The 15,922-nt window shown below is 33.0% G+C and overlaps 1 protein-coding gene across 4 annotated transcripts in view; it reads left to right on the top strand.

Moving 5' to 3' along the window:
- Positions 1-15,922, top strand: part of LOC143075127 (pescadillo homolog) — a 45,385-nt gene that overhangs the window by 16,111 nt on the left and 13,352 nt on the right. For all 4 annotated transcript variants that reach the window (XM_076250439.1, XM_076250438.1, XM_076250437.1 and 1 more), the window contains exons 2-8: positions 4,538-4,617; positions 11,627-11,780; positions 12,561-12,670; positions 13,215-13,342; positions 13,833-13,876; positions 15,216-15,305; positions 15,748-15,864. In XM_076250439.1, the coding sequence (XP_076106554.1) occupies positions 4,538-4,617; positions 11,627-11,780; positions 12,561-12,670; positions 13,215-13,342; positions 13,833-13,876; positions 15,216-15,305; positions 15,748-15,864 (723 nt within the window). The remainder of the gene's footprint in view (positions 1-4,537; positions 4,618-11,626; positions 11,781-12,560; positions 12,671-13,214; positions 13,343-13,832; positions 13,877-15,215; positions 15,306-15,747; positions 15,865-15,922) is intronic.

Genomic DNA, 15,922 nt, shown 5'->3' with positions numbered 1-15,922 from the left:
TGGGAAATGGCGTACGTCATCGCGGCATATGCCGTGTATAGCGTTGAAAGGGTTAATGCAGAGAAGGACAATTGAATTGAGTTTTCTGTTGTTTCAATTGCGTAATTACAAAAATATGCAGCTTCTCTGGAGTGGGAAGTGCTATTTTGCAGGTTGCGGGTTGCGGGTTGCAGGTTGCGGGTTGCGGGATGAAGTTTGCAGGTTGCAGGTCACACATAAATATATGTATGAAAATACATGTATAAAATCTACCTCATGACTAATAAATTTAAAATCATTTCTAACAGAACATATCCTGTAGTAATAAAGCTTAAAAGTAGGGTAGAAGTTTTTGGTCAGTTTTCAGTTGTCAGTTTTTGATTTTGTCATTTCATTATAATTCAAATTCAATAATCATAAGTTTAATACACATACATGTATCTTTTGATGCTTATCATACTGCTCAATTGCTTTTAATAGTTCTAAACATTGATTCTAATTAAAGTGAAAGCAATGAAAACTTATTTACATAGGCTGAACAGGTTCTATCATAGAACACATTTATCTGTCTTAATCTAGTTACATAAACAATTAAATTCCTTTCAGTGGACATTTAACATCTTTGAGGCTAATATTATGAAATTATTAGGTTTAAACAATTGTATATGCCCTTTCTTGCATGAACATAATTTAGTACAAGAAGCAAACAAAATAACTTGCTTCCTTTAGCAGTCAGTTTTATTATTTAAAGACGCAAAATAAAAATTTAGACATTACAGAGACGCTTGAGAGTCAACATAAGTTTGCAGACCCAGCCAAAATAAATGAAAAGGGTAAGTATTCTTATTTCTGCTATTTTTACTTTCTTTTCTCTTTTTTTTTGGGGGGGGGGGGGGGCTGTCCTTGAGCCAGTTCCACTACAATTGTCCATTTACAATTTGACTATTGATTGAAAAGTAAAAATAGTATTTATTATTTTCAAAAAGAGAATCCTTTGAGTATATAAAGGTGTACAAGACAAGACAAGACAATATTGTACATGTATGTATGGTTAAGGCTGATTTTGGCCTAATTAAATTTCATGTGAAAGATTTGAACTGATTGAGTCAATTAAGACCCTCAAAGCTGCAATCGGAAAAATCAATCAAATATGCCATACTATATCACTTTTCAGATGTTTTTTTGTCAAAAATAAAAGTGCCACATTCGTGTTCACTCTCAATCTTTATAATATGTTATGAACTATCATTAAATACAACTTACATTTAAATATTAAGAAATATAAATTCCACAAATGCAACATGTGTGTTACGATATTTCTCCACTCCAGACAGTTATTTTTTTTTAATATTTAAATACTTAAATTTAATTGTTGAAAGTGGGCAAAATATTGTAATACACGAGTTATAGTGGTGGAATCTGTTTCTCTGATGATTTTATCCTTCCTTTTTAACTTGACCTCGACCTCATTTCATGGAACAGTGAACAAGGTTAAGTTTTGGTGGTCAATTGCATATCTCAGATACTATAAGCAATAGGTCTGGTATATTCTGTTTATGGATGGACTGTAAGGTGTACATGTCCAATTGGCAGGTGTCTTCTGACCTTGGCCTCATTTTTATGGTTCAGTGGTTATAGTAAAGTTTTTGTGTTTTGGTCTATTTTTCTTATACTGTATGCAATAGGTCTGCTATATTTTATGTATGAAATAATTGTAAAATTTACATGTCTAGCCGGCAGGTGTCATCTGACCTTGACCTCATTTTCATGGTTCAGTGGTCAAACTTAAGTTTGGAGTTTTGGTCTTTTTTTCTTATACTATATGCAATAGGTCAACTATATTTGGTGTATGGAAATATTTGATGATCTATCTGTCAGTCGCGCAGGTTTTATTTGACCATGACCTCATTTTCCCGGTTCATTGCTCAGTGTTAAGTTTTTGTGTTTTGGTCTGTTTTTCTTAATTTATAAGTAATAGGTCAACTATATTTGTTGTACGGAAGAATTGTTAGCTGTACATGTCTGTCTGTCTGCCATGGTTCATTGGTCAATGTTTAGTTTTCTTGGTAAATGTTAAATTAATGTGACAGTTGTAATAAAGCTATATAGTTAGAACTATCAACATAATATCAATGACTAGTAAAGAAGGCGATACATTTTACCGTGTGCACTCTTGTGCTTTAAATTGGCAGAAATCAACACTTACTGAAAACTAAAGGTTAGTAGAACATATAATCCTGATACAAAAACAACATGAGTACAACACTAGTACACAAATAAGAAGATGTGGTACGAGTGCCGATGAGACAACTCTCCATCCAAGACAATGAAGTTAAAGTAAGCAGTATTATTTTACAATACGGCCTTCAACACAGAACCTTCAAGTTGGCTCAATTTTGGGTCCTGATGAAAATTAGAAGTGCAATTCTTATAAATATACATGTAAATTAATATTTTGACAATACATGAAAGACAGGACCGAATACAGAAATTTTAAAATGGGAAGACATGTCCAAGTAATCCTGGAGGCTTTACAGAGTATTTCAAATGTTTTCCGAAAAATTGAGATTTGTTTTGGCAGAAGGGGCAGCTCTGTTTGATGGTCTATATTTAGTGATTCAAAATTTTTGCTTGTCTTTTGCAATTATCATAGTTTCTCAACTCTCAGTTTCTTTGAAACTTTGCTCAAGGACAGCAACAAAAAACCAAGGTATACATGTATATGTTCAGCTCACAGGACATTTTCTAAAAAAAAAATGATACTTCTTAGGGTCATAACTCTTTTAAATACGTCAACCTTTTTAGAACTTGTCATAGATGTTGTTGATATTAACCTATTATAACCTATTTATAGAATAGTTTTATAAAAAAAAAAATGGCAAGAGTTGTACACGTGGGAGCGATAACAAAAGCCGGATAGACAGACCGGCGAAGAAAGGACTAACAGACGCTGGGTATTTCTATTTCCCCTGCAACATGTTACTAAAAAAATGCCTTTCATAGCGTATTTATAAGCCATTAAAAATTTTAAGGAGTATCAAGCGAAAACAAGACTTTTGAATAGGTAGACTTTTGAAAAGGACCCTTGCTAAGAATGCAAAAGAACTTAGCTAAAAAGAATCCAGAAACACTGTTAATCAAAAATATATACAATGATGTTCATATATATATCTAGTTTAAAGGCAAAAAGTCTTTAATTTACCACTTAAAATTAAAACCGTGTCAAGTGCTTAATATGTATTAGTTAGTGGTGATAATCTACCGTTTGTTGAAGGTTTTACCTAAATGTTTGTTAAGCTTTCTTTTCAAGTTCATTCGAAAATGTGTGTATAATATTATATAAACCCATCAAGATAATTTAAGTTGATAGATTTCTATTTGTAGGTGTAAGTTTATTTACACAAGAATGATGTGTATTGTAATTAAATACCATGCCTTTAACATTGATAATAAAATTGTTATAACAAGTGAAGCAAGTAAAATTTTGTAGATTACACCATCCCATACTTATCCCCTTGTGGCAACCCGCAACCTGCAACCCGCAACCCGCAACCCGCAACCTGCATTTTAGACAATTTCCTCTGGAGTATAAGTCATGTAAGTCATTTTAGGTGTGGTCACTTTAATTTTTTTGCTATAGACTTGATAGATGTCAATTATTTTGAAAGTTTTCCTGTTTCACCAGTCACCACTATCTCTTATCTTAAGCGTGCTACATGCATTTATTGTTTAAATATGTATAGGACAGTCAGGGGTACTAATTGTACAAGTAATTGTTATTTACTTGAAGAAGTAAATATTAATATACCTATAATTTGTAGGATACTTATACAAGTGTATTTTATTTACTTGTTTAGGTAAACAAAAAATTGGGCTGAGTTATGTCCCTTTTAAAAAAGACATTCTGATTTTTTTACTTATAATAGTAAAAAAGTTATCCTATCTTCTTTTCTTGAATTCTTAGGACTTCTTTGTTCAAATAGAATTTTAATTATTTGTCCTTCATGTCCTTTTCAGATGTCTTTACTACATGTACTAATCATGTAAGTGTTATTTCATGGACAATGAAAATCTCATTTGTCTGTAATCCTCAGAACACAAGCCCCCATGGTGCAATTTTTAAGGCCTTGGCAAATACTTAAGATCTTTGCCCAATCAGTTTCTTTGTTGAATTAATGAGATGAAACATTGAACTCCAATAGAAAATTATGAGCTCACCTGAGAACAATTGTTAAAGGCATGTTTTTACATCTCAAAACTTACAAATGACTTACTTATACAAGTAAATTTTTGAGAAAATATAGGGTGGATTATTCAAACGTTATAATCAAGTAATACTGTTATACATGTTATACAGTGTTATATAAGTATATTTTATTTACATCTTTAAGTAAATAAAGATTACTTGTACAAGTACAAATGTAGTACTCCTGACTGTAGGATTGGAGATTGGAAGCATGGTAACTACTAAGTGTATTTCAAAAACCTAGATTACATGTATGTAGTAATGCCGACACATAGAATAGTCAATTGATTAACATGTATTATTTAATTTCAGTATGAAAGTGGTTCAGCAACAGCCTACATGTCAAGGAATCAAGCTATTAAAAAGTTACAACTCAACTTAGCGGATTTTAGGTTTGTGTGTAATTTACAGGTTTGGATTTATAAAAAAAGAAGATGTGATATGATTGCCAATGAGACAACTCTCCACAATAGACTAAAATAACACTGAAATTAACAATTATAGGTCACTGTACGGCCTTCAACAATGAGCAATGCCCATACTGTATAGTCAGCTATAAATGCCCCCAAAATGACAATGTAAACCAATTCAAACGAGAAAACTAACGGCCTTTTTTTATGTAAAAATGTTTTTTATACGACCGCAAATTTTGAAAAAATTTTCGTCGTATATTGCTATCACGTTGGCGTCTGCGTCGTCGTCGTCGTCCGGCGTCCGAATACTTTTAGTTTTCGCATTCTAACTTTAGTAAAAGTGAATAGAAATCTATGAAATTTTAACACAAGGTTTATGACCATAAAAGGAAGGTTGGTATTGATTTTGGGAGTTTTGGTCCCAACATTTTAGGAATTAGGGGCCAAAAAGGGCCCAAATAAGCATTTTCTTGGTTTTCGCACCATAACTTTAGTTTAAGTTAATAGAAATCTATGAAATTTTGACACAAGGTTTATGACCACAAAAGAAAGATTGGGATTGATTTTGGGAGTTTTGGTTTCAATAGTTTAGGAATAAGGGGCCAATAAAGGGCCCAAATAAGCATTTTTCTTGGTTTTTGCACAATAACTTTAGTTTAAGTAAATAGAAATCTATGAAATTTAAACACAATGTTTATGACCACAAAAGGAAGGTTGGTATTGATTTTGGGAGTTTAGGACCCAACAGTTTAGGAATTAGGGGCCAAAAAGGGACCCAAATAAGCATTTTTCTTGGTTTTCGCACCATAACGTTAGTATAAGTAAATACAAATCTATGAAATTTAAACACAAGGCTTATGACCATAAAAGGAAGGTTGGTATTGATTTTGGGAGTTTTGGTCCCAACAGTTTAGGAAAAAGGGGCCCAAAGGGTCCAAAATTAAACTTTGTTTGATTTCATCAAAATTGAATAATTGGGGTTCTTTGATATGCCGAATCTAACTGTATATGTAGATTCTCAACTTTTGGTCCCGTTTTCAAATTGGTCTACATTAAGGTCCAAAGGGTCCAAAATTAAACTTAGTTTGATTTTGAAAAAATGAATCGGTTGGGTTCTTTGATATGTTGAATCTAAAAATGTACTTAGATTCTTGATTATTGAAGTTTTTTGGTCCAGTTTTCAAATTGGTCTACATTAAGGTCCAAAGGGTCCAAAATTAAACTTTGTTTGATTTCATCAAAAATTGAATCCTTGGGGTTCTTTGATATGCCAAATCTAACTGTGTATGTAGATTCTTCATTTTTGGTCCTGTTTTCAAATTTCAAATTCTACATTAAAGTCCAAAGGGTCCAAAATTAAACTAAGTTTGATTTTAACAAAAATTGAATTGATGGGCCTCTTTGATATGCTGAATCTAAACATGTACTTAGATTTTTGATTATGGGCCCAGTTTTCAAGTTGGTCCAAATCAGGATCTAAAATTATTATATTAAGTATTGTGCAATAGCAAGTCTTTTCAATTGCACAGTATTGTGCAATGGCAAGAAATATCTAATTGCACAATATTGTGAAATAGCAATTTTTTTTTTAATTAGAGTTATCTTTCTTTGTCCAGAATAGTAAGCAAGAAATATCCTATTTGTGCAATAGCAAGAATTTTTTTTAATTGGAGTTATCTTTCTTTGTCCAGAATCAACTTAAATCTTTGTTATATACAATATACAATGTATATACACTTTTTACTACCAACTGATAAATTTAAATAATCTTTACCATTCAGTGATAACAAGCAGTTTTTTTACATCTTAATATTTTATGATGTATTTAAATGAGTAGTTATTGTTGCAAACTCCATTAGAAATTTGAATTGATATCAGTTTTAGAGAAAGGGAAACGGGGATGTGAAAAAAAAGGGGGGTGTTTAAATTTTTCTCATTTCAGATTTCATAAATAAAAAGAAAATTTCTTCAAACATTTTTTTGAGAGGATTAATATTCAACAGCATAGTGAATTGCTCAAAGGCAAAACAAAACTTTTAAGTTCATTAGACCACATTCATTCTGTGTCAGAAACCTATGCTGTGTCAACTATTTAATTTTAGATTTAAAAAGTTTGAAGAAGAAATCTTTAATTGATTTGTAAAATCTTGACATTTGTTTTGTGTAAAAAAAACCCATGTAATGTCAAAAATTTGATCACAATCCAAATTCAGAGCTGTATCACGCTTGAATGTTTTGTCCATACTTGCCCCAACTGTTCAGGGTTCGACCTCTGCGGTCGTATAAAGCTGCGCCCTGCGGAGCACCTGGTTTCTGTTGTAAAATGTATATAATGAAAATTGTACTTATAAATGTGATGCTTCATTATTGCTTTTCAGGATTTACCTTCAGGAAAACTTAAACCCTGAAAATTAAGGCCAAGGATTAAAAAGTACACGAGAATCTCTTAAACCAACAAAAATCAGCATAACAAATTCTCTTAAACCAACAAAAATCAACATAACAACATGGCCTCTCATCTACTCATGATTTATATAGAGGATATTGAAGATAAGGGGGGAAATCAACACAAACATGCAATTAAAAATTTCAGGAAAAATCCGGTTTGAAACATGTTGCATTCTGTAATAATGCAAATGACACATTTTTGTTTCCCTTTAATTTAAAAAAACTTAATTACTCAAACCATTTCCATTGCTACATTTTTTAAAAACACTTCAATAAAAATAATGAAAAACATATGAAAGTTCATACTGCTAGCGATCTTTGATTAAACAATATGAATGATCATGATGATGCTAGTTGTCAGAAGAATGGCTAATGTACTTCTACCACTCTGACCACCTAAACTATATGGCCCACCTAATATCGAAAAATATAAACAATATTGGTCTGGGGCGTAGCTGGGTCCCTTTGAAGTGCACGCCAACCAGGGGGGGTTTGGGGGGGATTGCCCCCCCAAGATTTTTTTTTTACTAGACGCAAAATGGTGGGTTTTGAGGGCCTAAAATTGGTTTGAATGATAAATAGTTAAGACTGAATTTGATCATATTTTATTGAGAAACATCAATAGTTTTCAAAAATCTGCCCTTCGTTTTTTAGCTGCAACAAACACGTCCATGGCCTTGTCTAAATTGACCTCAAAATCACGGTGGATGTGCATTAAACCCAAAGCCGACAATCTGTCATTTCTCATTGTGGAACGGATGTACGTTTTCAAACGTTTCAGTACGCTGAACGACCTTTCAGCTGTAGCACTAGCAACGGGCATTGTTAGGAGAACACAAAGTATTGTATCAATAGACGGATACAATGCGGGGTTGACGATATCAAGCGTTTGACACAGTGTTGTCGGCACTTTGTCTCTTGGTAAAATTCGACAGCGAGCTCTCCAGCGTTCAACTTCTCTCTTGAAATCTTCTAAAGACAACCCAATATCCATCAGGTAGGTCTGATGAATTGTGACAATTTGATCATTAGTTATCTGTTCGACCACACACGGAAGAAGATACTGTGCATTAAAACGGTTTTCTGACTTCAGGAGTCGAGCATCAAGTTCTGTGATCATATGATCTAGAAACGGATAGTAGAGAGAGATTCGCCAATATTGTTTGGGTGTATCGGCTGGATGGTTAGCTCTAGATGTCTGCCTTCCACACCGTCTAGGAACATTTTCAACTATAATAAAAGGCTCTGCCATATCTAGAGCGGTTTGGTATAGCTCGTTCCAAACGTTATCATCATTTCGCTCAGAACGCAACATTTCAACTACGGTTTTACATTCCTTCACAGCCTCTAGAAGGTCGCATTCAGCACCTTGCAGGAAAATTGACAAATGAACTGTACTTTGTAACACATGCTCTGATACTACTAATGCAATTACAAACTGGAATCTCATTAGCGACGCAAGATGTTTGCCTGCCTTGTCGTCACCTAAGTTTTGTAACCGTTCTAATGAGTGGACAACTACCGGAAACGCTGTTTTGAACGTATACAGAGCATCTGCACGACTAGTCCACCGAGTTTCGCATAGAGTTCTTAATTTAGTTCGTTTTTCCATATTTTCCTTCGTATCCGCGTCTGATGAAAGCTCGTCAAAGAAAGCTTGTAGTCGCTTTGCGGAATAGTCGAAAGCAAACCCTATTTCTTGGACGACTGTCATGACGTTTCGAACCGAATTGTCCTTACAGCTGTGAACAACCGCTAAGTTGAGACAATGCGATTTGCAATGTACATATGTTGCTTCTGGTATTATGCTTGATATTCTGGCCTGCACACCGTTATATTTGCCGGACATGTTGGCAGCTCCATCATAGCCTTGAGCTCTCATTTTGGCGATGTTGACACCCGCACCCTGTAAAGTTTCGATTAGTAATTCCGCTAAATGCTCACCCTTAGTACTAGTCGTCATGACAAAGTCTAGAAAGTCTTCTTTTATAGAAATATCACCACTAAGAGAATCCCGCTGTATATATCTAAGACAAACAGATACTTGTTCCCGCGTCGAGACATCTGTTGATTCGTCCGCGATCAGAGCAAAGAATTTGCTTGAATTGCACTTATCAACAATATCGGTGCGAATTTGATTGCCAATTATGTTGATGATTTCATTCTGTATATCAGGGGATGTGTATTTTGCTCTACTATTACCGTTCGCGAGGTGTTCGGTCAGAATAGGATCACCTTGTGCCTTTGAATTCAAAATAGCCATGAAGTTACTTCGCTCTGGGGTATGCCCACGAATAGCAATGTTTTGCTTTCCACAGAGTAACAGAGATTCCATTATTTTTAATAAGATGTGTCGGTTGCGGTTTACTTGTGTTTTTTTATATTCACAAATTTTGTATATAATTGGCTCTTCTTTCGAATCTTTCGAACAAACTTTAACAAAATCATCTGCAATCGCTTGGTAAGTGAAATGAGGAGATCCATCTTTAAGGTGCCGCTTTACAAAACAAGCTAAATTAGACCAGTCTGTCACTTTATTTATGAAGAGCTTATCTTTTGATTCCTGTCGTCCAAACAAAACACATGGTGCACAATACAAGGCATCATCATTCATAGAATACCTAAGCCATGGGTTTTCTGTTAGCCACTTCGCCGAAAGACGGCGTTGACGATTGCCGAGGTCTCTGGAAGAAAAAAAACAAGACACTATACATGTCTGACCCTGCGTCAACAATCAAATGTATATTTTCGAACATTACATAGTTCAGCACAGACAAAAATCTAGATACTAATCCACGCTAGGATATGCAAATTTTCTATATGTATATAAACACAATGCAAATAGAAAAGCAAGCAAGTGCATTTTTGAAATGGGGAATTACAATAAGAGACAAAATTCCGACAAAAGAGAAAAGGAACTAGCGAGAATTCTAGCACCCATATACGGACACAGCAAACCCTCAAACAATGATGTGTGATAGTCCAGCAAAAAAGGAACCAAACACTAAAAAAAAAATACAGCAAAAAATACAAGCAAGAGTAGACTAACATTGACTAGAGGCTCCCGACTTGGAACAGGCGCAAAATTGCAAATAAATTAATTTTAATAATAGTGGTTCAATACACTTGGAGTTACTGATTAAACACTTCAGGTACCACTTAAATACGTGGTGGACAGACGGACGGACGGGATCAATTGGTAGCTGTAACTGTATCTGACTTTTGTATTGATGTAATAAGTTCTTTATTTCGGAAAGGTAGGTTTTGCGGTTTATCGTGGGCACATATATACAAATGGTACGAGCTTCTGTATGAAATTAATCTGCGTAAAAAACACAGTGACCTCATAGCCTCTCGATTATTTTTATGTCGACTCCTCATTGACGTTTACCAAACATGTCTGGTGCATGTACAGTTACTATCATTCATATATACATATACTTCTTTAAACACATTTTAAATCAATTGATTGACCATTTGAGGCTAATTATTTTATTCCTTGCATTGGAGGTAGTACTGCGGAATTTGGTGAAGTCTTGGAAGGTTATTTAATTTTATTTTTGATGCGTTGACGCCTTATTTCGACAGGTATGTGTCAAAACAGTACACTATGAAGTAGCCTTTCAGTTTTGCCAAAATTATTGTACGAAATTTACAAGTTAACCCTTATCTGTACAAAAACATGGGTTAAGTTAACTACCCCTGCAATCTTCTTAGTTCAGGGATTAGCATTACTGTATATTTTTTTTTATTGAAGTAGAGTTGGTTTACCTTGTCGGAAATTTGAAGGTGTGAACATCTTTCCATTTGTTGGTCAAAAGTTGTAACTTTTCATCTTTTCCTAAGGATGTCGAATCTTTCAACAAAGAAATATCTGGATAAGATGGTCCTAGATTTTTTTGTACTGGCGATGACACTAACTCTGATGCGGCGCTTAAGCTTAGTTCATCGTCAATTTTTGACGTTTCAGAGTCTCGACTGTTTGCTGCTGGCTGTGCTTCTGCATGACTATCACTGTTTGTACTGTTAGAAGGCGTTTTGGTGAAAAAATTGTCTAAAGTTTGCCATTTAGGCTTGTCACGCTTTGAACTGCTCATGTTTACGTTGCTTTTTAGTTACGTTTAGTACCGGAAGATTAATCACGCAAATAAATTAGAAAACGATTTCGGTGTAAAACATTTTTTTAGAACTCACGATGTGCACGCCATGGCGTGACAGCGTATATGGAGCTACGCCACAGTTGGTAGAAAAAGAAACCCAACATGTCATGCATTATGAAATGATCATGTGTAAAAGACTGATTGCAATCAGGAATTTGTTTTAATTAAATGATCCCCATTTATATAAGCATGATAACAATCCACTGAAAGATGGGGAATTCTAAAAAAAGACAGACAAATCTTAATTATCATGATTATATAGAAGCATAATGAAAATTAGCGAGCCGAAAATATAAAAAAAATATGTAACACAGCAACAAATGATAACCACTGAATTACAAAACCCCCTACTTGATACAATAGATTTATGTTTATTTCAGGCGGTTATGTATACTGAAAGGTATCTACCCACATGAACCCCGACACAAGAAGAGAGTAGGTAAAGGCAGTACAGCACCAAAGACATACTACTTCGCTAAAGATATAAACTATATATCTCATGAACCAATCATAAACAAGTTCAGAGAATTCAAGGTAAATCTATATATCACATGAACCACTCATAAACAAGTTCAGAGAATTCAAGGTAAATCTAAATATCACATGAACCAATCATAAACAAGTTAAGAGAATTCAAGTTAAATCTAAATATCACATGAACCAATCATAAACAAGTTCAGAGAATTCAAGGTAAATCTATATATCACATGAACCAATCATAAACAATTTCAGAGGGTTCAATGTAAATCTATATATCACATGAACCAATCATAAACAATTTCAGAGGGTTCAAGGTAAATATATATATATATATATATATATATCACATGAACATATCAAATGTAAAGGTATAAATAATCAACATCCTTGTAGGCAGAATAAAATCCTTTGAAAGTACTTGAAATTATGATTTCATAGGGTGTGCATAAAGTTTTGGGTCTTGATTTCTAATCAGAGATGAGTGTGTCCAAAACATATGATGATTATCTAAGTGAGGTGCTCAAATTAGCTTTTGAATATCATCTCATAAGGATATAAAATGTTCAATATTCATTTTATAATGAAATCAGACTTCTCACACATATTGTCTGAAATACTGTGTTATGTTCGTCTATAAATTGTATGGATGAAGAATTTTGTCTGATAGCTTGGGTACATGTAAGTCTAGAAGAAACATGTGGTTGGAATTCAAACTGTCCATTTTGGTAAGTTCTGATGATACAACAACTTAACAAATATTTAATGATATGAGGATATGACATGTTAGAGCAAAAATGTATTTTAAAAAGATAACATTTCATTATTTCTTTTCAGCATTTTGTGAGACGGTTGAAGAAAGCCATTAACAAGAGGAATACAGACGCTGCAAACAGAATCAGGGCTAATAAACCTAAATATAAACTTGATCACATTGTTAAAGAAAGGTAAAAAAAATAAAGGCTTATTAAACCAAAACAGAAAATTTTTGATTTATTCCATCCATTTCAAGAAAAGTACATTTACATATGAAAACTCACCTGTACATGTTAAAGCCTAGGTCTTAGCTTTATCACATTGTCAAAGAAAGTGATATGATGATCATCGGGGCTATCAAACCAATTTTGACTAACAAGTGACATGATATGGGCCTACTATAAAAAACAGAACCTGGTGTGTAAATGTAGGATGTCTGTGTACACCTTATCACTATTTGGAAATTTGTCTTAGTTGACCTAAAAATCTGCCCTGCTTGAACAATTGACATCATTTAACAATCACTTCTCATTTAAATTTTGTGACGTCACATATTTTGTATTATGAATTCAAAATTTAATGGGAACCTTTGTGATGTTCAGTAATGGCGACAATAAGCAATAAGGTGAATTCTTTTCTTATAACAAAACTTTAAAAATATTACTTGTATGCTAGTTCGAAAATTTTTTCTAGTAAATAAATATATGTGCTTAATAATTTTATACTATTTTTCAGGTATCCTTCTTTTATTGATGCTCTACGAGATGTTGATGACTGCCTGTCCATGTGTTTCCTGTTTGCTACATTTCCTAAAACTGCACATACGTCTTATGACTTCATACTGTTGTCAAAGAGATTAACAGGTAGGTATATACCTGATAGATAATAATCAGGGAAATGTTTCTTCTTTTATCAAATTCATAACTCATAAACTGTAGCATTAATTGTGTATTTAATATATGTTTTTACATGAAAGACATTGTCTCCATTTACTGCTAATTTTCTAACATAATCAATATATGATTGATAGATATCCAGTGGTTGCACTATGTCCAGGGGTAATTTTTCATGCATATTCAAGATTTTTCAATGTAATGTCAATGAATGTATCTCAAATTAAACACTACATCAGTATTCTTAAACTGATATTGTTATAGTTAAAATAAAAACATGTGGTGGACTGAATTTCTGATTTCATACATGTAAGACTGAAATAAGGTCAGAAAATGAATTAAATTTCCGTATTTGTCCTTGGTGAGAATCAAGTCTTTGTTTGAATCAATGTATTGTTAGATTTAGAAATAAATAAATGTATATTTTATTTTTAGATAACATTATTCATTGTATTTTCAGTGGAGTTCATGCATTATGTGATAGCATCAAAATCATTGAGAAAAGTAAGTCACTCTAATTTACTTATAAAGAGGGGGTAGGACCTTTTTTCGGGACATCTGGATCAGGGGTTTTTAAGCTTGGTGTTTCGGGATTGATCTTTTCTGGATTCAGGCCACAATTAAAAATATTTTGATTTGCCCAAACCCTACCCAAAGGTTGAGAAAGTGGGTAGGTAGGTAGGCATTTTCTTTTTTTTTCTTCAAAAAGAGAAATTGAAGTATCTGGTCTTTATTAGTCTTCATGCCTATCTGATTAAAAAAAAACTTCTTCAAATCAGGACAATAAAAGAATTTGAGTAGGCAGCTTTTTTCTGAGTAGGTAGCGTTTGGGCAAACAAACCTATTCTTTTTTATGGCCTCAGGAACTCATTTTTCGAAAATTGGGATGTCAGGATTTCATGTTTTTGAGCCCAGGATTTCGGGATCAGGACCCCCCTTTATAGTAGAGATATGTTAGATACATTTGATTGTCTATTCTAATAACTTAATACTTCCCTTGAATTTGGTAGGATTTTAAATCAGCATGAGATTCTCTTGACTTATGTTTTTCATTTGTCAAAATTAAATTATTTAAATTTGTCTTGCTTTCTTCTGATTTGGCTATAGATATATTAGCTGCGGAACCGTAGCTCTTAGGTCCTTATGTTATTTTTTGACTATTTGCGGATGGTCCGCAAATAGTCAAAAAATAACATAAGGACCTAAGAGCTACAGTTCCGCAGCTATAGATATATAGACATCACTGGAAAAAAAGACAACCTGGTAATGAACTATAGATCTTACTGCAAATCTCACAAATAAAATACAAATTTCATTTTAAATTTAAAAAATTCATCTCAGTGAAGAAATTATGTATCATGCTTCATGCTGTTGTATTGCATATGCATCCTTCCTGCATTTTTGTCCTGGTATATAGATAAACCTCTTATCTGAAATTAAGATGTCTGGTAAGAATGGCGGTATGATTTATTGTTTTGGCCACAGAATTAATTTTGTAAAGCATTTTCAACTTTTCAGATTAGCAGTTTTAGTTGTATCATGAGTATTGAGATTTATTTCTGAAATTAGTAGGTGTGATTTGCAAATCTAAAAATCACAATTTTAATCTGATATTGTAAAATATAGTTTGAATTTTGAGTTTTTATCTTTTTATAAAAGTTTGCAAAATATAGATACCTGAACTTAAGCACTTTTTTAATTCATAAGGACATGAGTTTTCTAGATTTCAGATTGAAAGTATATGGCTATTGTCAGATTTATTTGAAATACATGAAATAGACATGATAAAAATATGACTTAAACATAACACATTTATAGATTTGTAATTTTTTGTTTTTTATAGGTATTTATTTCTATCAAAGGAATTTATTACCAAGCGGAGATAATGGGACAGACAATATCATGGGTTGTACCACACAAACTGGGATATGATGTAAGTACAGTATTTAAAATGAGCATCATAATTTTCACAATTCATTGAAACACATAACTCATAAAAATAATCTTGTTTGAACAATATAATTGATCTCAAATTGTGGTCATTGTTCATCAAATGACAAATTCACTCTGGAATTTCTATTTTAATGCTTTCCTTAATTTTACTTATTTCATAAATCTCTGAAAGGAAAGTAAAATTCTTGTTATATCGTTGTCATGAAATTAGAAATTGATATTTACTGTTGAACAAAACAAGTTGGGCTTCAAATTTTACGTCTCTGTTAAACCGATAAGAGTTTAGAATTGAACAGATGTGTCTATATTAAAAGAATATAAATATAGACAACTGTATCCACTTGTTTCAAATTTGCAGACTGCATGTTAATTTGGTATTAAAACTCATTTGAATGTGAAATATTTTTTTCTGTATTTTCCAGCATCCAACCGAAGTAGATTACAAGATTATGCAGACGTTTACAGAATTTTACACCACACTATTAGGATTTGTAAATTACAAGTTATACACAGATTTCAACCTCCACTATCCCCCTAAGGTAAGACTGCCGTAGGCTTATATGGAATTGACACACAAAATACAATTACAAATTTTGA

The sequence above is a fragment of the Mytilus galloprovincialis genome, chromosome 5 (genome assembly GCF_965363235.1).
Source record: "Mytilus galloprovincialis chromosome 5, xbMytGall1.hap1.1, whole genome shotgun sequence".
Classification (NCBI taxonomy): domain Eukaryota; kingdom Metazoa; phylum Mollusca; class Bivalvia; order Mytilida; family Mytilidae; genus Mytilus; species Mytilus galloprovincialis.
Note: the sequence above shows the minus strand (reverse complement) of the source record. Positions and strands in the feature narration are given on the sequence as shown.